General features: G+C 41.0%; 3 protein-coding genes across 4 annotated transcripts; 2 read left to right on the forward strand and 1 right to left on the reverse strand.

Moving 5' to 3' along the window:
- Positions 1–3574: 3574 nt before the first annotated feature.
- drg2 (developmentally regulated GTP binding protein 2) lies at positions 3575–11628 on the reverse strand. Its single transcript, XM_080904525.1, has 14 exons — positions 11518–11628; positions 11210–11305; positions 10806–10966; positions 9401–9490; positions 9253–9313; positions 8867–8957; positions 8689–8761; positions 7730–7820; positions 7520–7617; positions 7219–7295; positions 6175–6263; positions 6000–6058; positions 4229–4282; positions 3575–3936 (listed from the first exon to the last, which is right to left on the reverse strand). Exons 2-14 carry the CDS (start codon positions 11271–11273, stop codon positions 3850–3852), a joined length of 1095 nt encoding a protein of 364 aa, XP_080760651.1. The 5' UTR covers positions 11274–11305; positions 11518–11628; the 3' UTR covers positions 3575–3849.
- Positions 11629–11638: 10 nt separating this feature from the next.
- Positions 11639–14055, forward strand: gfer (growth factor, augmenter of liver regeneration (ERV1 homolog, S. cerevisiae)). Of its 2 annotated transcripts, none has more exons than XM_080904527.1 (3): positions 11639–12088; positions 12280–12491; positions 12686–14055. In XM_080904527.1, the coding sequence occupies exons 1-3, from the start codon at positions 11822–11824 to the stop codon at positions 12846–12848; spliced, it is 642 nt and encodes a 213-aa protein (XP_080760653.1). In that variant the 5' UTR covers positions 11639–11821; the 3' UTR covers positions 12849–14055. The 2 variants fall into 2 exon arrangements, with proteins under 2 accessions (XP_080760653.1, XP_080760654.1); XM_080904528.1 differs by having other exon boundaries at positions 11643–12040.
- A 1507-nt stretch (positions 14056–15562) lies between these two features.
- syngr3a (synaptogyrin 3a) lies at positions 15563–25280 on the forward strand. Its single transcript, XM_080904526.1, has 4 exons — positions 15563–15916; positions 17784–18018; positions 19915–20060; positions 20793–25280. The coding sequence occupies exons 1-4, from the start codon at positions 15815–15817 to the stop codon at positions 21006–21008; spliced, it is 699 nt and encodes a 232-aa protein (XP_080760652.1). The 5' UTR covers positions 15563–15814; the 3' UTR covers positions 21009–25280.
- Positions 25281–25925: the final 645 nt, after the last annotated feature.

The raw sequence follows: 25925 nt of genomic DNA on the forward strand, positions 1-25925 counted from the left end.
TCTCTCAAAGACAAGGAAAAGAAATTAGATATTCTTCAAAGACCAAGTCAGTCACCCGATATCAACCCAACAGAGCGTGCTTTTCAATTACCAAATACAAAACTGAATGCAGAACAACCCACAAACAGGCAGCAACTGAAGGTGGCTACTTCAATTTATTTCCAGCTTCTGAAAATGGAGGAATATTTAAAAATAGTTGCAATTCCTAAATAGACAATGCGACACTTTTGCTAAATCCTTTGAATTAAAGTTGAAAGTTGGTATATCTTAAATGTTGGACTTCAAATCCACTATAATGGTGTTGAGAAGCAAAATTACAATAAAAGGTCACTGTCCAAAAACCTCACTGTACCCTTCTTTAAGTAAAATTTGTGAAAAACTGTTATCTGCGTAAATAAACATAGTCTACCTCATTTAGGGAGTTACAAATATATTACAGATTATTATAGTCAACTAAAACTAAACCAAAAACTGAAAGTGTGAATATATTAAACTAAATTTAAAAAAAATCTAAACTAGACTATATTAAAAAAAAAAAAAAATTACTTTGTACTTACAATCTAACTAAAATAAAAATATACAATTCATCAACACAAGGTACCTGAAGATCCTTTGGTGCATTTGTTTATCAAAACTGGGACAAGGAAATTGTGAGTGAAGCCTTTGTCCCTGTTAAAAGGTGTTATGGACTTCTTAAATCCTTTCCCTGACAAATACCTCACTGTACCATCAGTCCTGCCTCTAAACACTTTGCCATGGCAAGATTTAAGACACACAAGACACTGAATAGCTTTGTCTTTGATATCTGTACTGTACATATTTATTATAAAATGCTGCAGTACTTTAGCTTATGTTAAAACAAGCTATTTATTGATTAGCAAGCCATGCTAGGCTAAAGGATACTGCTATTCAAAACTAGCAAATTAGCATGTTAACGCTACACTCTGCTCGATAGCTAAAACAACAGACAAATATTTTCATCACATTAACTTCATTGTACCTCTGTCTCTGTTATCTTTTCCCCCTCTTCTTTTCTTTTTGTCTTCTTCTGTTTTGGCAGTTTTGACATTGTCATAATGCTTTCAGGGGTCACAAAACTCAATACCCCATTATTATATTAAAACTAAACCAAAAACTGAAAGTGTGAATGACTATTATAATAAAATGAATTAGGAATAAATAAATAAATAAATAGATGCAGACTATATAACGTAATTAAATTTTATTATCTAAAAAAATACAATTCCAGAGAGCAGGTTTAGTCTAATAATATTATTATTACTATACAGTTAAATAATGTGGGATTATTTTTCCAGATTAATGGTTAATAGTATTTATAGTGAAAGTCACACCTTTTTTTCCTTCCCTCGCTTGTGCTGCCCCCTGGTGGGCTGACTTTGCATACCATGGTTAAAAACTGTCTCTGACACTAATATAAATCACAATAAAGCTAAACGTTTCCAAAGAGTAAATACTAAACTAAAACAAACAACCTCAGTCTAAACTAAAAACAGAAAAAAATATATAAGAACAGAAAAAAATTACAGACTATGATAGCTGCAGTAGAGAGACAGGAAAGACTTTTAGTGTGAAAAACAGCCACACTGTCTCAGCAGGTCATGACCCTGGCCCTCATGTTATGATTGTCTTATCTCAAAGGTAAGATGCACTTTTGGTTTCAGTTAACCACAAGGTGCAGCAGTTGTGGAGCTATAGATGCGTTGGTGACTCATAGGTAACCCAGTCAAGTGTTTCTAACGGTTATTCACCAAGCTGTGAAAAAAGTTATTTACATCCAGGAATTACAAGCTACTTCTTCCTCTCACACACTAAATGTGCTCTCTCAGCTCATTGCTTTAAACAGCTAATGAACAAGGACACAACTCTAGCTCATGGACACCTGCACCCCACACACTCACTCACGCTTAGCCATGCCATATGGAGCCAAACAGCATCAAGTGTCATACCTGCACCACTCAGCACACACCCAGCCAACAGTACCTTTGTTTCTGTTTCTGCACCACGATATCATCCCACCATCTCTCCTCTCCTGCTCAGGTAATTTCAAAGCAGAATGTCTCCATCCATGACACACTCGATGAGACATCTTTAAGGCATCTTGAAGTACAACCCTGTCAACTCACAGCCCCCCTCTCTCTTTCTAGTATAAAGCATCCACTCAGTCCTCGTCTCCTAGACTGAAGAGATGCTTGTGAATTTTTAATGGCCCTATTATGCTTGTGTGTGCGCGAGTGAATGGGGTCCATTGGCTGGGAGTCCACACTTTCTGAAAGACAAATGGTCAGCTTGCTTTGGAGCGTTGGATACAGCTATACAAACAATTCGGCTGCAAGGAGGCAGTATGGGAGGGGGAGCTCAGAGGGGACATCCCCATCAGCTACTGTGCACCTGAAGGATTCATGTGACAAAAACATTTTAAAGTCACAGCTGGCCTTTTGTGATAGTCTTTATCACTGTTAGTTAGACCTTTGTAGGATTCCCATTTATTTGGGACCACCACTACGCCTTTCTACTTAAAAGGGAGTTGCCTGTGGCTTTAGTGCAAATCTAATTTGACACATATGAAGGGGAAAGACTTGCCTTTTCTCACCCTTGACCTTAAGCTTATGATGATGTAGGCATGCAGTTTGGTTCATACATTTTTGGACAATGACAATTTTTGTTATTTTGGCCTACTTCTCGACTTTTCAAAGAAGAGCTTTGAAGAAATGTGGAGAACTATTCCTGAAGACTGAGGTGGTCACATCAAATACTGACTTTCAAGTTTGTTAGAATTGTTGAAACACTGTTTTTGCCCTATATACTCCATTTACACTTATGTGTGTGCATAAATTACTGCAGCCATTTTACCCAGAAAATATGAAACTATTCAAAAAATAAAGGGTGGTTTGAGGTTTTTGGATAGTACTATTGCTTGCTACATAGCTTGAATTGCTTAATAATGCACTTAAACTGAAAACTATTAATTCTTTAAAAATAAATGGTATGAAGTCCAAAACACAATCATAATTACAACAGAAATATGAGTAAAAGCAGAAAGTAGAATAAAATAGAACCGCTAGTGCTGCTACAAGTTTGTTTACTCGGCTTATAAATTCAAAGGCATCATTGCTCTGACAATGGAAAAAGTTCACATGGCAAAACAAATTCATTAAAAATAATTGCATGTTCACATAATGAACTTTTGAGCCTCATTCTGCTGGATGGTCTCTTCCTGCTAAAAGGGAGTTCTTCCTTCCCACCACAGCTGAATGTCACTCATTAGGATTTTCTGATTGTTGGCGTTCTCTTTACAAATCACCTTGAGACGACTTTTGTGGTGAACCTGTGCTATGCAAATACAATTTAACTGGATTATTATTGCTATAAATGACCAAATTCAAAGTCAGACAATAAAATGCCAAAAAGTAATCTTTACTTTGACAAAAGAAGTGTAACAAAAAAATATATATATATATAATAATAATAATAAAGGACACAAAAACATACATGTTTGCATGCGCCTCAATCTAAGATTGAGATAAGGCTACAAATAAAACACACATAAAAAGACTGGAAATGTTGTATGGACTTTATTCTATCCATGTTCTCTCTGAATCAATGCATCTTGTGTTCTCTTTATCTTAATCAAAAGGTAAAATGCACCATTTTCTGTCCTTATCCAATTCTTGTAAGGTCTTTGATTCACTGCCTCTCTTAATTTCCATATACAAAATAAGGATGGTGGGTATTATTTTGTTTTTATTCTCTACTATACAGTTTATTTTTTCCTCCTCTCCTGGCGAGTTCCTCCTCTGTCCAAACAGAAGCTTTTCTTCTTCTTTTCTTTTACTTCTTAACAATTTGGATGACATCCTCGTGCTCCATGATGTGCGTTAGGCCCACTCTCTGAGGGCTGTACTTGGTACTGGTTCCCTAAAAGACCGAGAGACAACACATTTTAGTTCCCCTTCAATCAAAGGGCTTCATGTTCAAGTGTAAACTGTATATTTATTTGCCTTCTCTGCTCTATGTTTCAAAATGAGAATTTTGCTTTACATCTCTAGTAGAAAGAAAGTGTCTGTTCTAAATGCCCTGTGACCAGGACGTCAGCAGACTATGTTTACTCTAGTCAAGAGTACAATTGTACAGAGTTAGCTCAAACGGTTCATAGGACAAGCAGAAAATGTGTCTCTGAAGATTGTTGACCCTGGAAACTTGAACTTACCCAAACCAGGGCATATTTGAACTGGCTGGCTAAAGTTCTGTGGATTCGATGACACTGCAAGTATTTAAAGACAAAAATTAGACTGTGCACATACAGTGGGGCAAAAAAGTATTTAGTCAGCCACCGATTGTGCAAGTTCCCCCACCTAAAATGATGACAGAGGTCAGTAATTTGCACCAGAGGTACACTTCAACTGTGAGAGACAGAATGTGAAAAAAAAAAAAAAATCCATGAATCCACATGGTAGGATTTGTAAAGAATTTATTCGTAAATCAGGGTGGAAAATAAGTATTTGGTCAATAACAAAAATACAACTCAATACTTTGTAACATAACCTTTGTTGGCAATAACAGAGGTCAAACGTTTACTATAGGTCTTTACCAGGTTTGCACACACAGTAGCTGGTATTTTGGCCCATTCCTCCATGCAGATCTTCTCGAGAGCAGTGATGTTTTGGGGCTGTCGCCGAGCAACACGGACTTTCAACTCCCACCACAGATTTTCTATGGGGTTGAGGTCTGGAGACTGGCTAGGCCACTCCAGGACTTTCAAATGCTTCTTACGGAGCCACTCCTTTGTTGCCCGGGCGGTGTGTTTTGGATCATTGTCATGTTGGAAGACCCAGCCTCGTTTCATCTTCAAAGTTCTCACTGATGGAAGGAGGTTTTGGCTCAAAATCTCACGATACATGGCCCCATTCATTCTGTCCTTAACACGGATCAGTCGTCCTGTCCCCTTGGCAGAAAAACAGCCCCATAGCATGATGTTTCCACCCCCATGCTTCACAGTAGGTATGGTGTTCTTGGGATGCAACTCAGTATTCTTCTTCCTCCAAACACGACGAGTTGAGTTTATACCAAAAAGTTCTACTTTGGTTTCATCTGACCACATGACATTCTCCCAATCCTCTGCTGTATCATCCATGTGCTCTCTGGCAAACTTCAGACGGGCCTGGACATGCACTGGCTTCAGCAGCGGAACACGTCTGGCACTGCGGGATTTGATTCCCTGCCGTTGTAGTGTGTTACTGATGGTGACCTTTGTTACTTTGGTCCCAGCTCTCTGCAGGTCATTCACCAGGTCCCCCCGTGTGGTTCTGGGATCTTTGCTCACCGTTCTCATGATCATTTTGACCCCACGGGATGAGATCTTGCGTGGAGCCCCAGATCGAGGGAGATTATCAGTGGTCTTGTATGTCTTCCATTTTCTGATGATTGCTCCCACAGTTGATTTTTTCACACCAAGCTGCTTGCCTATTGTAGATTCACTCTTCCCAGTCTGGTGCAGGTCTACAATACTTTTCCTGGTGTCCTTCGAAAGCTCTTTGGTCTTGGCCATGGCGGAGTTTGGAGTCTGACTGTTTGAGGCTGTGGACAGGTGTCTTTTATACAGATGATGAGTTCAAACAGGTGCCATTCATACAGGTAACGAGTGGGGGACAGAAAAGCTTCTTACAGAAGACGTTACAGGTCTGTGAGAGCCAGAGATTTTCCTTGTTTGAGGTGACCAAATACTTATTTTCCACCCTAATTTACGAATAAATTCTTTACAAATCCTACCATGTGGATTCATGGATTTTTTTTTCACATTCTGTCTCTCACAGTTGAAGTGTACCTCTGGTGCAAATTACTGACCTCTGTCATCATTTTAAGTGGGGGAACTTGCACAATCGGTGGCTGACTAAATACTTTTTTGCCCCACTGTACACATAGTTTGCTTCTAACTTATTATGCGTGTAAAAGCATCTGACTTGAAAATGCGCTTTCCTTACCACATGTTCTACACTTGCTCCTCTTCTCATGATGATGGCATCATTAAAGTCAGGGCGCTCTAACAGAGAAAGCAGAAAAGGGTAAATTAATTTAGATCTAGTGTATATTCATCCATGTAAGACAAAAGTCTCACAAATGACTAAGAGAAAAATACATGTGTGCACATGTGGATACCTCCTCTTTTCTTTGTATAAATGCAGATCAGAGCCAGATATTCCCACAACCTTTCCAGAAGGTAATCCAGATTCAGCTTCATCCCACAACTGAAACATACAGTCAGAAAAATAGGATACTTTTACCTCCTTCATACAAACAGAAAAGGTGTGAAGTGACTGCTCTCATTTGAGAAAAAAAAAAAAAAAACAAACTCTGTGAATCCCTCCAACCTTCTAATTAAGCTGAAAATGGGACCAAAGAGGCAAAATAAAGGAATTCCTTCTGTGCTGCTGCAACTACACGAGAATGAGTGAATCACAATTATAAGTTGCATTGTTTTACTTAAGCCAGCAGGTTTTATGTGTCTGTTTCTTGTATTTTAAAAGTGACTAAAGAAACTGGACTGTGCACATACAAAGTTTTTATATAATATAAAAATGTCATATCGCAATATCATTGCTATAGCAACGTCATGTGTTTAGATTCCCAGGCATGTCCCCCATGATTACAATTACTTAGTAATAAGGCACTTAAAGGGAGCTATTTCAGAGACCTTCAACTAGTCAAAATACTTTTTAAAGGTAAACAAAGGAGACGACGAGTGCCACTGGAGCCCACACAAGCTTAGCTTCATGTGGATAGAAGTTACTAACACAACTTAAGCTGCTTTAGAGTTCACATTTGCATCATGCTTTATATTATATTACATTATATCCATTATATCATGGATATAATGCTGCTGCTGGCACTCAAATTAGGTGGTGTCATCAGTGGCAGCTCACTGGAAAAGGAGGATGGAAAATATCCTTCATTTAATGACACGAACAAACACTGGTTCCTGCAAACATCAATAAAACGTTGCATTTTTTTTCCCCCTTCATTGTCGGAAATTGTGAGCGTTATTGCAAAGTTTCTTAAAATATCATGATTTGATTTGGACTCTACTCTGGAGCCAGTTAGCTAACTTACATTGATTGATTGATTGATTGGCAATTTATTTCAACATGTGAACAACAACATTATGGTGTTTATTTCTTGTGAACCTGTGGAAAGATATCTGACCTGATGACAACACTGTGAGGTCTGCGTGCTAGGCGGTCCACTTCCTCAATGGAGATTTGATCCACCTTATTGTACACCTGTGAAAACACACACACACACACACACACACACACACACACACACACACACACACACACACACACACACACACACACACACACAAAGTCAAAGTTCAAGAGATTTGCCCAATATCTCAAAATTATTTCCCTTTTGTTATGAGTCAAAACACAGAAAATCATCTCAAATCTCTCTAAAATGACAAGGAAGCTTCTAAATAAGTCCAAGGCTTTAACTGACTCACATATAGACAAGGCATGTAAACTCTGTTCCCAACAATGACGTCAATGAACTCGTCTGGTGTGCAATCCTCCCTGAAGAGAACCTCTGCATTAAAGATTTCTGAGGAGCAGAATTAAAGGAATAACCAGACACTTCTGCAGCCTACTCACAAATTATGTCACAGAAATGCTAACTGGGCTAAATGTACATCAAAGAGATCAACGAAGGATACTATATTCATGAAGTATGAGCTGAACGAGCTTCTCCGAGCACTGGGTGAGAGGAACTGTGGAGTTGAAGGAGAGGCCGCCACCTTTCTTGGGCTACAGGGGAAGGAAAAAAAGCACATTTGCGCTGAAATTAATGTTTGTTTTCCAGCTTCAAAAATACCAGTGATACATAACGTGGTCATTTGTGGTATATCGTGATGTCTGTAGCTAAAAGCAGAATCGCACATCACAAAGAATCACTTAGAGGAAAACATCAAATCACTGCTTTGTGCATATAGGGTATTATTAGTATAGTTATTCAGACTTTTGCAGAGGAGAGACAGTGGCTATACTGGACAAAGGATGCTGAATATGGAGCTGCAAGGCAGGAGGCAAAGAGGAAAACCTGAGAGGAGACTCAAGTGAAGGAGGACATGTAGAGAGTTGGTATGACAGAGGAGGATGCTAAAGACAGGGTTAGATGGAGGCAGATGATCTGCTGTGAACTCCAAAAGGACCAGCTGTACAATAATAAAAAGATTATTATAGTTAAAGTATAGTTAGAGTTATTCGGTGTTAATAATATCTCAGTTCAATTAGGTAACTCAAAGATAACTCTGCCGTCCAGGATGTTTGATATTTGCACCGTCTCAGACAGTCAACTCTATTTATTTAATGTGCACCATGAAAGATTAACTCCGGTAACTCAAACTGGCAGGAATTTAGAACAGATGTATTGATAAAAATATAAATATCTGCAAATGTTTAGTGTATTGATAATGTATTGCAAGAGTCAGGGAAAGAGCAGACTGCTGTGTTGATATTTTGCTAAACCCCTTCAGTAGTTATTGCCACCATCAAATCAACATTTACATATAGAGAACAAACAGCCAAATGGCTGTTAGTGGATGCTGTTTACAATCTTCTTATTTCAGTTATTCCAACTGTGAGACAAAAAAAAAGACAAATATACACACTGTACCTTGAAATAAATATTGGGTTTTGTTCTGTTGAGTCTGATGCCCACTGACTCCAACTCCTTTTCTAGAAGTGCCCTAAAAACAAACAAAAAACCAAACAAAGAATATGTTTGGATAAGAATTCTAAATAAACACTTGTGTGTCCCTGAAACTCCATCCAAGCTCTCCAAACTCACAAACCTCTGAACATCTCCTTTGGTGGCATCCAACATCATGACGACAACATCTGCCGTCCTGGCAACAGCGATCACCTGTCGACCTCTACCCTTGCCTATAAGAAGTATAAAAGTTAGAGATCAGCTTAACACAACAACTACAAATTAAGGTCTTTTATTCATGTTTTTTTCCACAGTTTTTAGAAGCACTTACTTCCACAGGTATGATTTGGTTTTCCCTTTCCCCACAATATTAAACACAGCAACAAATACATGTAAAATCATATTCATCTGTTTATACATAATTCTAACCACAACTATAAAAACCACACCCTTATACCTAAATATTAAAGTCTCTGTACACTTTAAATTTAAAGCGACAAAATATAAAAATATAAATCCTAAGTGTACCTTGAGCAGCACCCTCAATGATTCCCGGCAGATCTAGCAGCTGGATGTTGGCCCCTTTATACTGAGGGAAAACAGAGTAGAAGAGTTTCAAGATACAGCGCTTAACACACTGTATGTGTCAAAATATTTTTAATGTAGATGTGTGTACCTCTATGACACCAGGTATGCAGGTGAGGGTTGTAAACTCATAGGAAGCAGCTTCACTTTCCGTTGATGTCATCAAGCTAAGGAAGGTGGACTGCAGAACACAGCAGAGAATGAAAGTGTCAACGTTAGTCAAAGATGGTGTTTTAGTATGTTACGCAGCCTTTTGACATGTTTGTAGTGTTACAAAGGCAAAGTGAGTCCTTCTCTCTCACATGAAACACTGTGTACTCCAGAGTTCTTCTGTTACTTGCTTCAGCCACCAAAATGCGCCAAGCCTTACACGTGAATTATACTTCTGCATCAGATCTATGCCATAAAAGAAACCCCATTCTAACCCTATGCTGCAACCTTCTACATAACCTGATGTTCACCTGCAGGGGCAGCAGGTGACCCTGACACCCTCCTCCAGCTTATCTAAGGAAACACTGAGGCCTTCCCAAGCCAGCTGAAAGATGGGCCTCAGACCTCCTCCCATGCCTGAAACACATCACCTACGTATGGTCCAGGAGGCAACCCAGTCAGATGCCTGAACCATCTGTCCAGAGCTTGTGGCCACAGTGGAGGATCAGAACACGAGCTGGTAAATCAACAGCTTTACTTTCACGATCAGCTCTCTCTTCACCACAACCGACTACCAGTCTGTTATAGTACTGATGCAGCACCAATTAAACTGTCAATCTCTCGCCCCACTATTCCCTTACTTATTAGCAAGACCCTGAAATTCCCACTTGTCCCAGCTTTGGAGTGAGCACTCCACATTTTTCTGGTAGAGAACCATGGCCTTGGACCTGGAAATGCTAATTCTTTTTTCCATCGCCTTGTACTCGGCTGCAAAGCTCCCTAAACAAGCTCGAGGTTGCTGCTCAATGAAGCCAAAGAATATCATCATCCAGCAGAGACGAGATTCTGAGACCACCAACTAGCTATGCCTATGAATTCTGTCCATATAAATCACAAAGACTCCCCTTAACACTAATTTAAACAACAAATAAGAGTTATGGCATGCAACTAAATTTTATTTTGGCCTCAGCTTTGTCATAAGGGCTAAGCAATCAGAACAAACTGGACTGAAGGGTTTTTTAAAGAGACAGGACTTAAAGCTAAGCCCTTCAGAGGGTGACAAGAGGTGTTGCTACAAAGTACAAGCAAACATTAATGCTCAAAATTACCCTTTTTAAAGCCTTTAAAAGTTATTCCAGAAAAAATTCCAAAATAAATTAGGATCCAGCAAATGATCAGAATAAGGCATGCTTCAAGGAAACCTGAACATACTAAAATTTACCCTGCTTTCTCGTGGTAGGATTATGGAAAAATAAAGACATTATTAGAGGAAGACAAGCACAAACTCCTTTATCTTCTACGTCCAGACCAGGAAACACAACCCACCGTCCACCATGTTGACATACCTTACCCACAGAGGGGAAACCGATGAGAGCGACACGGGCATCTCCTGATTTCATGACATCGAACCCCTCCCCTTTGGCCCCTGCTGACTTGGAGGGCTCCAGAAGTTGAGCTCTGTATTTGGCTAGCTTGGCTTTGAGCAAACCCAGATGGTACTCAGTGGCTGGAAGTAAGAGTGAATGGAAAGGGGGGATAATGGAGCTGTTAATGCTGCAATTAAAATAACAACAATACAGTTGTTTTTAGATTGTACTTAACATATGCATAAACAAAATGTGGAAATAAGACTAAATATTGATTCGTCTTGAGGTATAATGCAACACTCATAGCTGACAAACACACACAGCTGGGTACAAGTTGGTCCATTGTGGCGCTAACAGTTAGCGCTGCGACTTCTCCCTCTCACCTTTGTTTTTCTGTGTTCGAGAAATTTCTTTCTCTATTTCCGCGATTTTCTCCAGGATTCCCATGGCTGAAGTTCAGACAGGTGTCAACGCTTACACTGTTAAAAAAATCAGCAAATAAAAAAAAAAAGAAACGTGTCACTCCAGAGTTGTTAGCTTTGTTAGCCGCCCGGCTAACCGGGCAACTAGTAACACTTTAACAGTTGAGAAACAAAAACAGAGAGTGAGGATATGATAAAGCAAGCGAGCACCCGAATACAACACGGGTAATGTCAACAGCTTAAATTATTGAAATACTGTAGAAAATTACACTTTAGCAGAGGATACACTCAACAGCATGCACAGTTAACCGACATCACCAACCGGAACACGGTCCGTTCCAGTGAAATGTCCGGGAGGAAACAAGAAAACTCGGGGAAACTTTTACCGCGTGTGTCGATGTCGTTACATCAGTCGGGGAAGTGACCGCTTGTGACCATGACACTGTCGCCACGGTAGAGGAAATATTAAAGAGCAATTACCCGTCCACTAAGAGGCATTTGCATTTTAAACAGCTATACGTCCATGCCTGTCAAGTGTTCAGTTAGCGGTATTAGCTTATACGTAAAGTAAGCATGGCTGCGCCCACGGGACCGAGAGGATCACAGGTGCCCTCTGCGTTTGAAGGATTCCCCTTTCCAATGGCTAGCAGACCACCGGAGGACAGCTCCGGTAAAGAGCAGGAGCAGACCGGGGATGTGAAAAAGAAGCCATGCAGGGCTTGTACGGACTTTAAATCGTGGATAAAGATGCAGAAGAAGCAGGCGACAACTGCTAGTGGTGGTACCGCACAGGTGACACAATGGAGTCAGGCTGGAAACTTGACAAATTACTTCGACGGTGTAAAGTTTATGATGTCGTAACATTGTGATTCACTGTTTAAAGATTTGGTTGTGATGGCAGCCAGCAAACTGGAGAGATATCAATATGTATTTGTGATAACCAAACAACCATAAATCATTCATTCAGACGGGGCAGCAGGCCACTAGTCTCTCTTGAATTCATCAGGTGACTGTCTGTGTTGATCCTGCAGGAGACAAAAGCTGCAGATTCAGAGCCACAAGATCCCCAGTGTCCGCTGGACAGGGAAGAGCTGGGCCGCAGCACTTGGTCCTTTCTGCACACTATGGCCGCGTATTACCCGGATCATCCATCTACCACTCAGCAGCAAGAGATGGGGCAGTTCATCAACATTTTCTCCAAGTTCTTCCCATGTGATGAATGTGCACAAGACCTCAGGGACAGGTCAGAACCACACGAGTGCTGCCAGATTTAATGTACAGGGCTGAAAGTCACATATCGGCACTTGCGCACATCTTCACACATAAAGGATCTTAGAAATGATTCGGCATATTTTACTCTTTTATTTACCACCCTCACACTTTCAGATGCTTTAGGATGAAATGCCACGATCACCAAACCACATTTCCTCTCCACAGATTGAAAACCAATCAGCCAGACACTAGCAGCCGCCACGCTCTTTCTCAGTGGTTCTGTCGTCTTCACAACAACATCAACGTCAGGTTGGGGAAGCCTGAGTTTGACTGTTCCCGTGTGGATGAGAGGTGGAGAGATGGATGGAAAGATGGCTCCTGTGATTGAGTGATTGTGCTGAGAGAGATTTGAAGACTCGAGTAAACCCCGTCGTCGGTATAAAACACCACTAAACTGAGCTCATGTTTGAGTGTTGGGTTTTTCTGGTTTTGTTTTAATATAGTATAATTAATCTATTAATAAAATTAAAGATTACATAATAGTTTTCCTCAGTGTTTCTTGAGTTCAGATCCTTTCAGTTCAGTTTTATTTGTAAAGCACTGAAACATAAAAACAGTTTTCTGCAATATTATAGAGAGAAACTCAAAACACTAAACTCAAGATTCTGGGTTATATTATAATCCTCTCCTTGTTGGAAGTGCTTAACCAGGTATGACTCTCACTTGACCATTAGAGCAAAGACACCTGTGTATTGGTTCGTTATCACCAACCTTCAGTGCTGTGGAAACATATCGAGTCATCATTTCTTTATATTTTGCTTCCCAAGAGCCAGATTTTCTTGTAATTTTTCAAAGTGGTCCTAAGCAATAGTTCTCCAGGCTTTCTGAAAGTCTTTCAAAGTTTATCTTTGGACATCCAAAGTAAAGCTGGGAATGTCCTTCAAGAAACCTGGAGAACTATTAATGAAGACTACTCAAAGCAGGGGTGGGTAACTCCAGGCCTCAAGGGTCGGTGTCCTGCAGGTTTTAGATCTCACCCTGGGTTAACACACCTGAATCAGATGATTAGTTCATTACCAGGCCTCTGGAGAACTTCAAGACATGTTGAGGAGGTAATTTAGCCATTTAAATTGTCTGTGTTGGATCAAGGATACATCTAAAACCTTCAGGACACTGGACCTTGAGGCCTGGAGTTCCCCCACCCCTTACCCACAGAAAAGACAAGAAAGCTGCCTAAGAGAGTTCAGACTGTGTTGAAGAATAAAGGCAGTCATAGGAAATATTAACTTTCATTTTGTCTTGTATACTATATTTTCATGTATTTTTGCATGTTTCAGTATATCACTGCACCTATTTCCCATTTTCCCAGCAAAATATAGAGAAATGAAGAGTCAAGACTTTTGTTAAAGTACTGTAAATTTTGGACCAGTAAAATTTCTAAATTTCTGTCATTTCATTTTTTACTATACACTATGCAGTGTTTTGTCTGCTGGTCTGACAAAGTAATCACTCAACAGAAATCACTAGACTGTGTAAACGTGTGACAGAAATGTGTCTGTTTTCCAGAGGGAATAAAACATGTCTAATCAAAATGATTGCATTTGTGAAAATTTAAGCACACTGACTCAAAAGACTACATAAAAGCTCTTATTTTGAAGAGTTCTTATATTTGTTTTACTGATCATATAATTTTTTCTCTATTTATGCCATATTCTCCTGCCATATCTTGTCTAGAATTATTTCCTTTATAACCCTAGTGTCATCACACATTCAGTTTATTTCCTCAAACATAGACTATTAAACTACAAAAAACATTAGTGACTTCTAGTGGTGTCAGCCATAAATGCACCTCATTGTATAAATCAACACATCTACTGCTTCAGTGGCCTTTCTCAGAACACGTTACATAAAACAATTCACTGAATATTAAAAATGGCACATTTGTTTTTCTCCAGGTGTAATAATATAATATTTTTTAGTATTCACAATGCACTGGTTGTACAGCCAAGTTGCATTTATTTAATTTATGTAGTATTTATTGAATCACAAACCACGTGTCCTCAGGCAGTGTACATAAATTTACCAGGAATGACTTGTAAACCTGTGCTGGGATTTTTAGTAAGGCTGATAATGTTGATTTTTATGGTTCAGTCATCATTGAGGATTCATGAATGAATAAATATCCCATGATGAGACACTTGTGACTATACTTTCTGTGGTATTTGGCATTCCTGTACCATCATAAGACTTTTCTTTATTCCATATTTCATAATCACAGAGTGTTTGTGACTGGGGCACGCACAGTCTCACCCACTGTATTGTTTATAGCCTGCTTAGCTGGATGCTAACTTATATGAAACTCCTGGAATAGTTGTAAACCTGTAGATTTAGATGGTGCTCAGGACAACAAAGACATATGCTCAGGGTTAGGAGATTTAAGCAAAGTTTACTAGTAATTCAAAACAGTAATTTTATAGAATAAAATCCAGTTCATCAACGTAAAATATCTGAGGTGCCAAAAGCTCCAAAAGCTCACTGATTGCATTACCAACAACCAACCTAACCTTAACCTTTTTAGCAGACGATAAGTGGTAATGTGTGCTTAACATTACAAAACATGCCAAATTTAAACCTCCTAAACAGAGAGCTTGAAACACTAAAATGGAAATCCCACAATGCATCTGTTAATTTAAAATTTACAAGAAAGGTTTTCCACAGGCTCCCAGAATGCATTGTTGTTTGTAGAAGTTTACTGTATTTTTAAAAATACAGCATAAAATAATAATAAAATCATGTAGTTCTTACAGTAATTTGTAATAGCGCTCTTTAATAACCTTATCCCAGATTGGGTTTCCTTTCTTTTAAACTTTTATTTGTTTACATAAAGTTTGGCCAAAGATTTGGGAAAAGTATGGCAACATAAGCTGTCCCACACGGGTATTGTGTACTCTGTTTTTGCCATTATTAATCCCACTAACCTACTGCAAAAGCCCTTTGAGGTCAAACATAAATGTGTATTTCATTAACCTGTTCTATTTTGAACCAACAACATTGGTCCAAGTGGCCTCCATCGTTTTATCCCCGCTCTCACGCTATCCTCCTATAATTGTATTCCATTATCCTGTTTTATTCCTGTGTAACAACATTAAAGTGAGCTCTGGCATAAATGGCCTATCCCGCTCGTCCGTAGCGTGGGCACGTTCTGGCTCCTGCACGTTCTCCACCGAGCGCCCGCGCGCCGTTTGGGAGCGCGCAGGACCCGTCCCTACAGCAGCGAGCAGCAGCAGCGCATCCATCCTGCCGTGGAGCCGGGAGCGTGGAGCCGCGAGGAGCGCACACACAGAGCGACAGAAGATGGACGGAGTGGGATCGTTCGGAGCGGGCCGGTCCGGGTCCACTATCGACCCGATTACCTTCGCCAAGCAGCCGCAGACCATCCTCAGAGTGCTGTCCTGGGTGAGAGCGGGTTTTCACGGTGGTCCCGCTGTGTGTGTGTGCGGGGGGGGGGGGGGGGGGTCCTCTCTGTTGTCGTTGCTGCGCGAAACCAGTGACGTGTTTTCCCTGTAAATACAGGCTCGAGAAATCCACTAAAAGCTGATAAGGATGCGGTGTAAATGGAGACATGAAATCAATGTTAATGCTGGGGGTGATTTACAGAAATGTGCTGTACAGGGTGTAACCAGGGCCTGGTGCTTATCTGACACCGTGACCAGTGATTTCACTACAGATGTGTGTGTTTGTGAGGTGTAAACGACCTCTCCTCACCTATTCTCTTTCCCTTTTTTTCCTTTTTTTTTTTTACATGCCACCTGCCAGTGTTTAACAAACACTGAGCAGCAGACCGGGTTGTGCTGAAAATAAGAGAGGCACATCCATATTCACTCATCAGCATTCACGTTTCTGGGCAATTGTGCTACTTATTTACGGTCCCATTGACCTACCACTTCTTATTTATCATTTCACCTGTCGTTTACACTGTTAAGTCACAATTTTCAGCTCATGATTTTGCTGATTTACCCCTACACTGCCGTCGCCGTTCGTCATCCCACCTGTGATTGGTCCGCGATCGTCGTTACGCACGGAGGGCCACGAGAAGCTTCGTGCCCTGACGTTTCGTGTAGGCTAAACGCATCACCTCTGGGTGACACAGAGAAGGTCTTCCTCAGTGGTGCCAGGGCCTCAAAAGGAAGCCAGTGGATCGTATGCAATTAATGTCATCATCATCACGTGATTTTAAAGAATTTGACTGGATGCAGAGGTTGCCACGTCGAGTTAAGATAGCGCTGTGATGTACTTATGCAGAAAAAGCTGCCTCACTTTATAGCTGTGGCCACTCAAGATGGAGCCTTTTAAACTCTGCTTGATATACGTTAAGGTAGCCCTGTGCTTCCAGCCCCATGTGGTACTTCCCACCACTGCAGTGGCAGTTTACAGAAGACAGTATACCAGGAATCTATTTCAGGAGGAGGGGGAAATGAATTCTAGTCTGTAGTGGGAATCCACAGTAAACAGGCAATTAGGTTAATGCCCTTTCCTCTCGTTTGTTTAAAAAAAAAAGCTATTCGTCAGTTAGAAATCTCACAGCAGGATTTTTTTAATTAAGGAAGAAGCGAATCAAAGTTTAGAGCAGGCAGGTAAAAGGAGAAGCCAACCCTTAAAAAGACATATTGTTTTTAAGCAGCTTTTATTTTTTTTATCACAACGATTCACTAAAAGCACCCGAGTGTGCGTCTACTCAGATTAAATCCACACATGTGATTAGTTTAAAATGTGGACCTGACATTATTCCTTTGTGTGTCCCCTCCACCTCTGTCATATGACCCACAAGCCCCCCCCCCAGTAGGAGTGCATTTTTTCTTTGTGAGTGTGTGTGTCAGTCACATGGCCCTACTCTGCCATGAGTGTTAGTCAGCTGATCAACAGAGGGAAGAAGAAAGGCTGAAAATGAACTTGAGAAATTTAAGTTGGAGTTTATGGTAGTAGGTTTACGTGCAGTTACACACACACTGCCTCGGGACTGTGTGATTCTTTAGGGGAAGCGAAGCATCCACCTCTTCCAGTCGGTCAGAGAGAAAGAGGGGAAATTAGGTTAATGCCTTTTGGTTTGAGTATGCTCAGAGAGATGCTTTTGAGTAGTGTAGCCACAATCCCGCTTCCAGTGAGTCTGCAAGCAGTGTTTGTTTGCTGGATAGACAGAAAACTGAAACAGTATCGCTTTAAATGGTAATCTGTTTTTGTTGTTTTCTTTAATCTAGCTCTTCCTTCCTGTCGCTCACTTTGTTCTGACTCTGACTCCACCCTCTACTTTCCCTTCGAACAACAGATATTTTCCTTGGTGGTCTTCGCCTCCATCGTGAACGAGGGTTATGTCAACATGGGCAGCGAGCGACTCCACTGCATCTTCAATAAGAACACAGACGCGTGCAACTACGGCGTGTTCGTGGGCCTGGTTGGCCTGCTGGCATGCTCCTTCTTCTTCCTGCTTGACTACAAGTTCTCCTCCATCAGCTCTGTTAAAGACAGGAAGAAGGCTGTAATGCTTGAGATCGGCTTCTCAGGTGAGGATGTGACATGTGATGGGAGGTCTTGTTCGCAGACACAAGCAAACAGGGAAGGCACAGAGCATTTCTTCCAGGCTGTCCTGGTGTGTCTGAGTTATGGCAGCTACAGGAAGTGATTCGTTTTTAAAAGGTCTTGCTGTGAGAAAAAATGAAGAAATCAAACAAAATACATCATCACTAGTGCATAATGCCAAACCGCGTAATGGGACTGTGCACTGGATGTTTTTGGAAAATGTACTTTTAATCTAAATGGTTCGGCACTTTTGTGGTTAAAGTCCTATCTTTTAAATAGGACCTTTTGTGTTAAGTTGGGGTCGGCTTCATCCTCTGTGGCTCCTCTGCTTTGGGGTGTGCCACAGGGATCTATTCTTGGGCCGTTATTGTTTTCATTGTACCTCTTGCCTCTTGGCGCGATTTTCCGAAAGCATAAAGTGCCATTCCATCTATACGCAGATGACTGCCAGCTCTACTTACCTTTTAGTCATTCTGATAGTCTCCCAACTGGACCTCTGCTTGACTGCCTTACTGATGTCAAAGCATGGATGGCAAAAATCTTTTTAAATTTTAATGATCGGAAGACAGAAGCAATTTTATTTGGCCCAAATCGTTCTTCTCATACTCTGGATGTTGATCTTGCAGCTTTGACTTCCCAACTAAAGAGTTCGATCACAAATCTTGGAGTTAAAATTGATTCTGCACTCACCTTTGATGACCATGTAAACGGGGTGGTAAAATCAGCATTTTATCACCTCAGACGTTTATCAAAGGTTAAGCCCTTTCTTTCCAAGTGTGACTTGGAAAGTGTTATTCATGCCTTTATTACCTCACGTTTAGATTATTGTAATTCTCTTTTAATAGGGGTTGGGCAGGGCACTTTGTCACGCTTGCAATTAGTGCAAAATGCTGCGGCACGATTTTTAACTGGCAGAACAAAATTTGATCACATCACTCCGATTTTGGCCTCTTTACACTGGCTTCCAATTTAATTCAGGATCCGTTTTAAAGTCCTTTTATTGGCTTTTAAATCTCTAAATGGTCTGGCACCTGTTTATTTGTCTGACTTGTTGAAGCCCCACGTCCCCACTCGTTCCCTTCGGTCAGCTGAGCAGTTGCTGCTTTCGGTCCCAAAGTCACGGCTGAAACTTAGAGGAGACCGAGCGTTCTCTGTTGCTGTGCCGATGCTTTGGAATAACCTTCCTCTCCATATTAGACAGGCTACATCAGTGCCAGTTTTTAAGTCTTTATTAACCCTCGGAGGCTTTAAGTCAAAAAAGCTTTTTTTGACTTAAAGCCTCCGAGGGTTAAAAACCTATTTTTATTCCCTGGCTTTTAACTCTGTGGGTAACTGATTGGTGTTGATCATGTCCATAACTTTATGACCACAGCACACTGTTGAATCTGTGCCAGGTAGAGTTAGGGCAGTTCTGAAGAACAAATGGGGTCCAACATAGTACCAGCAAAGTGTACCTAAATAAGTTGGTTGATGAGTGGATAAAACCAATTATATACATGACTAGCATTGATTTCCTTGCTCAAATCAGATCTGCACTTTGACAAATCACAGGCTAACCACTGAATGCCTAAAGGGTCTGAAACTGAAGTGAGTGAACGAAGCCTGGAATCATGATTCAAAAGGCCGGAGTTCCCCAAAAATAACAAAAATGCTACAGATACCAGCTTGCTTCTTTATTTCAAATAACATTCAAAGGAATGAAACCTGTCACCTGAATTTAAGTTTTAAATAGTATTAAGGAGCATTTTATGTTTCTAAAAGGGAACAAAGAAGTGCTTCCAGTCCAAAAATTGGAGAAATCAACACCTACAGGTGCTCTTTCATCTATGTGGAACGCTAACGTTGAATAAACTATTAATTGCTCTGCTGGTTTCTGACAGGTTTCTGGACCTTTCTATACTTTGTAAGTTTCTGCTTCCTCGCCAATCAGTGGTCTCGGACCAGAGCTGAAGAGCTGCCACTCAACCAAGGAGCAGATGCCGCTCGGGCAGCAATCGCCTTCTCTTTCTTCTCCATAATCACCTGGGTAAGCCCCTCCAACCACCTAAAAGCAAAACCACCTTTAACCCCAAGAGCTGAGGCTGGAAATCTTTCTATCTGAGTTGATTCCATGTCTAAAGTTAATTATGAAACTCCAGCAGCAACTGGCCTTATGAGGCATTGATGTACGTATTTATTGAGACTTTGGACTTTCAAAAAGTTTCTTTTTTTTTATTGTAATAGCTGTACTGATTTTCCTAAATGCTACCTCTGACATTGCCTTTATAAAATATAAATAAAAACTAATCAGAAGTTACAAAACTGTAATAACTGCCTGGCTCACAGTATACAAAAACCTGCTAAAGCACTTCTCGATTAGCGCATACTGCAGTGTAGCTAGTTTAAGTCTAACTATAGAAATGTTATTTGTTTTAAGGCTTTTCTTTTGGACTCTCTCTTGGCTTCTTCTTGAAGTTTTATTGGTTTCCATGATGGGCTGTTTTGTTAGCTGTAAACTCAGTTCACTATTTTCCCTTCTTCTTTCTGACATTTTGTTGGCACAGACAAGCTACCTAGCTTGTATAACTAGCTAGCCAGCTTACCTATAAATTAGCTGGCTTTATTTCTACTAAATTCTATAAAATAAATGATAAAATTCTTCTTTTTAAAACCTTTGTTGCTAAAGTGTAGTTATAATGTGCTTTTATGATTAGGAATACCTCACATTGAGTCTCAGACTCACTTTTCCCTCTCTGTGGCCCTTTTCCCGGTCCTCCAGGCTGGTCTAACAGTGCGTGCGGTCCAGAAGTATCTGCTCGGCACAGACATGACACTGTTCACCACCGAACACATGGACGGTGGCGCACCCACCCAGCCATACCCCTCCAACTCTCCGGGAGGCGGCGGCACCACCATCGAGACCACGGAGACCTACCAGAGCCCACCATTCACCGAAAACAACGCAGCACCCACATACCAGGTTCCCATTTACTAGAAAGGATAGACCTGGTGATGGTGGTGGAAGAAGAAGAAGACGACAGGGGAGAGGGATGCAGATAAGAGGAAACTGCTTTCTGTGATGTTACACGTGCAGTTGTTTATGTTGATCCGGGCTGAGTTTTCAGTAAGCGTTGAATTAGCGGCCTCTGATTCCTCATTTCTTCCTCTTGGTACCTTTTCCTTCCCGAACATTCCAGTTTTATCGTCACTTTTGTACGCCTCTCTGTGGAGCAAGGCCACAGCACAGGTACGAGAGCTGATAAATCAAAAAGAAAAACAAGTGGAGGAAATGCAGAGCAGGAGGCCACTTTTGCCGACTTCAAACGCATTTTGACAAAAAATAAGTATGAAAAAAAAGTGATCAACAAGTCAGTGACTCCACCACAACAAAGCAGTATTAGATCCCTAAAAATAGTGCAGGAGGCACTCGCATCCAGAGAGCACCCTTGTCTTATTCTTTTCATTTATTCCAAATCCCCTTTCATGCCAAACACTGCAGGGAATCGTTTTTCTTTTTCTTTTTTTTGGTTGTTGTTTTTCTTTTTCTTTTTTAGCTAGAGTCTGGTCTTTCCTCGTATGTTCCCTGCTGCAGTTAGAAACCATCATCTGCATTAAATCTGCATGTTTCCAAACTTAGAGATCAACTAAGTGCCATACTGTACTGTGTGTTTCAGACAGTGACTTAATTTAGTAGTTTTCCACATACTGTAAAGAAAAGAAAAACAAAAAAAACACAACGGCAATGTTTTTGTGACCAAGTGCAATATTTCACATTCTTATGTAAGTAGGTAGATGCAGTACTGTGGGTAAACTAGTTTAGGTCAATTTCAGGTGCTGTCTCAAATCACATGCAATTCTTTGGATTGTGCTGATAAGTCTCGACGATCTGACCACCCTGGTGATGTTTTGCAGGAAATGGAAGTTGTATCAGATGATCAAAGCGCTCCAGAGAGAGAGAGAAAGAGGGAATTTCTCTTCCATGGAAGCTGAGCTATTATATATATAATTAGAAAAGTTCAAATTGTGCTATATCATCCTTTCAGACATGTTTTAGTCTCCCTTAATGAAATCTATCGCACATTTTAAAGCAAACGACACTCACGGTGCAAAATATAAATGGTACAGTGTCACCCTGACTGAGCCGGTGTGATTTTGGGGGTCAGCCTGATTACACTTCAAATTCAGTGTGGAAACCTTCATCCTTATTGAATCACCATTCAGTCTGGTATATTTCTGTGCCTGGCATGAATGGATTATTAAATGGACCTAATGGGCTCCTGCGCTGGAAGTGATTATTAATCCTGGAAAGTCAGTTACATGACTATTAAAAACACACACACACACACAAACTGATCAGGAGTTCGGGGGGAGGGTGGGGGCTTTTACAGCCTGTGCCCAGGGGGCCTTTGTCTCACAATCAATCCATGGTGCCAGGGAATGTATTCAGTGTGTTATTTGAGACAGCGCCCTGTGCTGACTGCTGTGTGTACAAAAATCAGGAGAGTGGGAGATATTCTGGGTAAATTATGTAGGTCCGTTTATGTTTACGTTTTAGAAGCTGCCAAACTGCCCTGTGTTCTTATTGCTGTCTTCTGATTACCACGTTACTACTACGTTACTACTATGTTGTTAATAGGATCTTCTGGAGGGGGGGGGCAAAAGAAAGAATATAGTTGGGGGGTGTTACAGATCGCTCGCTGGCTAATTCATTGATCCTGCAATCCCGCCACATTAAGGAGAGAGCGGCGGGTTGGGGTGTAATAATTAGTTGCCATGACGACAGGGTTGTGTGGATGTTGGTCACCAGGGGCCCTGATGTAGATAGTACCCATGCCAACCATGTCGGTGTGTAGCAGTGTCTGTGCTGTGCTTCGCGTGCACGCTCTCATCAGTGAATCTGTGGTGTCGTGTGGTGTGTGTGCGACCGTGCGAGTGTGTCCACGTGCACCATCGTCGTGCACGAGGGACGTGTAAGTCTGCACGCTTGTGTCCAAAGCCGTGAGTGTGTGCAGTCAGTTGGGTTCTGTGCTGCATCGAAGTTTGTTTTTTCTTTAACGTGCATTTATCAGAGAGGGGGAATCACGAGCGTGCTACGATATTTAATCATTTTGCCTCAGTAAAAACACTATTTAACCTCAGTGTCACTGATAAGGTATACATAATGCAAAGCAAATTAACTGGGCCAAATCTAAAAGAATTCTAGTTAAAGTGACACACATGACCAGTCGAAAGCCTTGCTTGCTGTTCTAATGGATCCAGTGTAAATGGTTATCTCTGCTGCGGCAGGACAACTGAAGCAATCATCATAATAAGGAAAGAAAATTGTTTGTTATATATCGAATGCTGTGTCACTCCGACTCTGATAGGATGTTTTAGAAAGACTGGCAGCATCGGTGAAGCTGACAGGATCATTTTATACGTTTGTAACCGCCAATGTATCCATACTTTAAATTTACTTTCTGATTCCTCAGTTGTAGTTTTGCACAAGTGTGTACACACATTAAAAAAAAAAAAAACAACTTAAAGTATTATTAAAAATCCAGATCCGGCCCTTGATTTCATGGACTGGAGCTACAGGAAGCCAACAGACTGAAAATGTTAACTACTGTAGATATGTAGTTATAGAAAAAAAACTCTTATTCTGCAATAATAGAATTTCTGTGTGTCCTCAGTTCCAGCACTCAAATGAATAACACTGATCTACCTGTGATCTTTAAAAAAAACCCAGTTTTACTCACCTCGCCGTCTGTCAGCGAGTGTTAAGTTAAGCATGTCTTTAAAACCGTGGGATAATCCAACAGTCCTGTCTTTCAGAGTTTTATTTTGGGACAGGGTGCAACGCCACTGGCTGCTGGACTACAGCTAGAATAGGGGACAGGAGGAGTACCGTTAAGTCTATTTGTAAGAGTTAAAGGACTACACTTTGTGTTTTAGCCCACCAGCTGCAAATTGTGCACAGATCCCCTACTTTTCACACGGGCTGGTCTTAGTTTATTTGAAAATGCTTTGAATATGTTCTCACAGACTCCAGCTTGGTTTACGTGTTGTTTGTTTGTTCAGATTTATCTGTTAAGGACGCTGGCTTACCATAAACCACAACCTGCTAATAAATAAAAACTTTGAAAAAATATTTAATCATAAATATAGGGGTTTTTTTATACTATTTTTGACACCATTTTTCTAGAGGAGACATTTGACATAGTTGAAAGCAGCTTTGTTGCTGGTGGAGTCTGCCATTGCCATTCTGAGAAATCGGATTTAAGCAGCTATGGATACAGTTTAAGTTCAGTTTATGGCATGAGTTTTGAAAATAGTCTGTCGTTATGTGTTAGAAAGCACCGATGTAGTCCTTTAAGTCTTCAGTGTTGCCGGGATGGTAGTGAACAGATAACTGTGGTTGGGTGAGAGGTGCTGCTGGGGTGTTACTGGGTAGATTGGGTTGCTGTCAGGTCAGGTTGTATTGATGTTCTCAGTGCTTCAGTCTCTTCTTCAGTCACTGTGGTAGATAATAATAATAATAATACAAGCATTCTCTGTGTTTCGTGCTCTGGCCCATGTACACCACCGTGGTATTGGTTTGATTGTAAAATTCAGTATGTTATTGAAGTAAATGAAATTATTGTGTGATGCTGTTCAGGGTCTGATGTGTCCACTACTACAGAAAATTTAAAAAACAACAACAAATAAATAAATTTATGTCAATAATGCATATTTATAACTAGAAAGCACTCTCTGTTGGAAATACTTTGTCCGATCACTCTTAAAGGGGCTAAAATCAGTCGTTCATGCCATTAATCTGTTAGACCGAGGTCATAAAGAAGGCATGTCATATAGTATAATGCGTTGTATGGATACATCAACCAAGAATTCAAGTGAACATTGATTTTATGGCGTGTTACCCCTTAAACGTTTCTTCTGAGTTGCTTCTTCCTTTCCTGAAGGTGTTTGACCTCTTCAGTGTAAAAACGCGTGTACAGAGATGTGTATCACTGTCTATTACCTGAATGTCTCTGGACTGCAGTCTGACCATCACTCCAATAAAAAAGAAACCATGTTCTGGACTGGCTGTTTGTGTCCCTGGGTTTCGTGGGTGAGGACCTGTGACTTTGTGAATGGGTGAATGACTGAATGTAGTGTAAAGTGCTTTGGGCTCCTTAGGGACTAAGTAAAGTGCTATACAAATACAGGCCATTTACCATTTACTTTATTTTCCATATACACACTATTTCCCTGGGCTTTCCAAAGCTTTAGAGAATGGAAGCTGTGCCAACCCCTACACTTCTTCAATAAGAAAGCTCTAATTGTGCACCAGACGCGCTCCATCCGGAGATGGACCCCAGAAAAGGAGGATGCTCTGAGAGACTGCTATGACACCACAGACTGGGATGTGCTCCTGAGCCCACATGGTGAGGACATAGAGGGGGCACACTGTCTTACAGACTACCTCAACTTTTGTGTGGACACAGTCGCCCCTGCTAAGACGGTACGGTGTTATCCTAATAACAAACCGTGGGTAACACAGGAAGTCAAAGCTGTCCTCAACATGAAGAAGAAGGCTTTCAGGAGCAAAGTGAAGGAGGAGATGAAAGCAGCACAGCGGGAGGTGAAACGCTGCCTGAGGGAAGCAAAGGACACCTACAGGAGGAAGGTGGAGCAGAAGTTGGAGAGGAACAATATGAGGGAGGTCTGGAATGGTGTGAAAACCATCACAGGCCACAACACCAAGAAAAGCACAGTGGGGGGGACTGTGGAGAAGGCAAACGAACTCAACAACTTCTTCAACAGGTTTGACCAGCCCACAACCCCCCCACCCTCACCCTCACCTTCACTACAGAGTCCTCTCCCCACTCTCCTGCCTCCCTCGCTTCCCCCCCTTCCTGACACCATGACACCCCCCTCCTCCAATCCCTCT

The sequence above is a fragment of the Rhamphochromis sp. 'chilingali' genome, assembly GCF_963969265.1.
Source record: "Rhamphochromis sp. 'chilingali' genome assembly, chromosome: 15".
Classification (NCBI taxonomy): Eukaryota; Metazoa; Chordata; class Actinopteri; order Cichliformes; family Cichlidae; genus Rhamphochromis; species Rhamphochromis sp. 'chilingali'.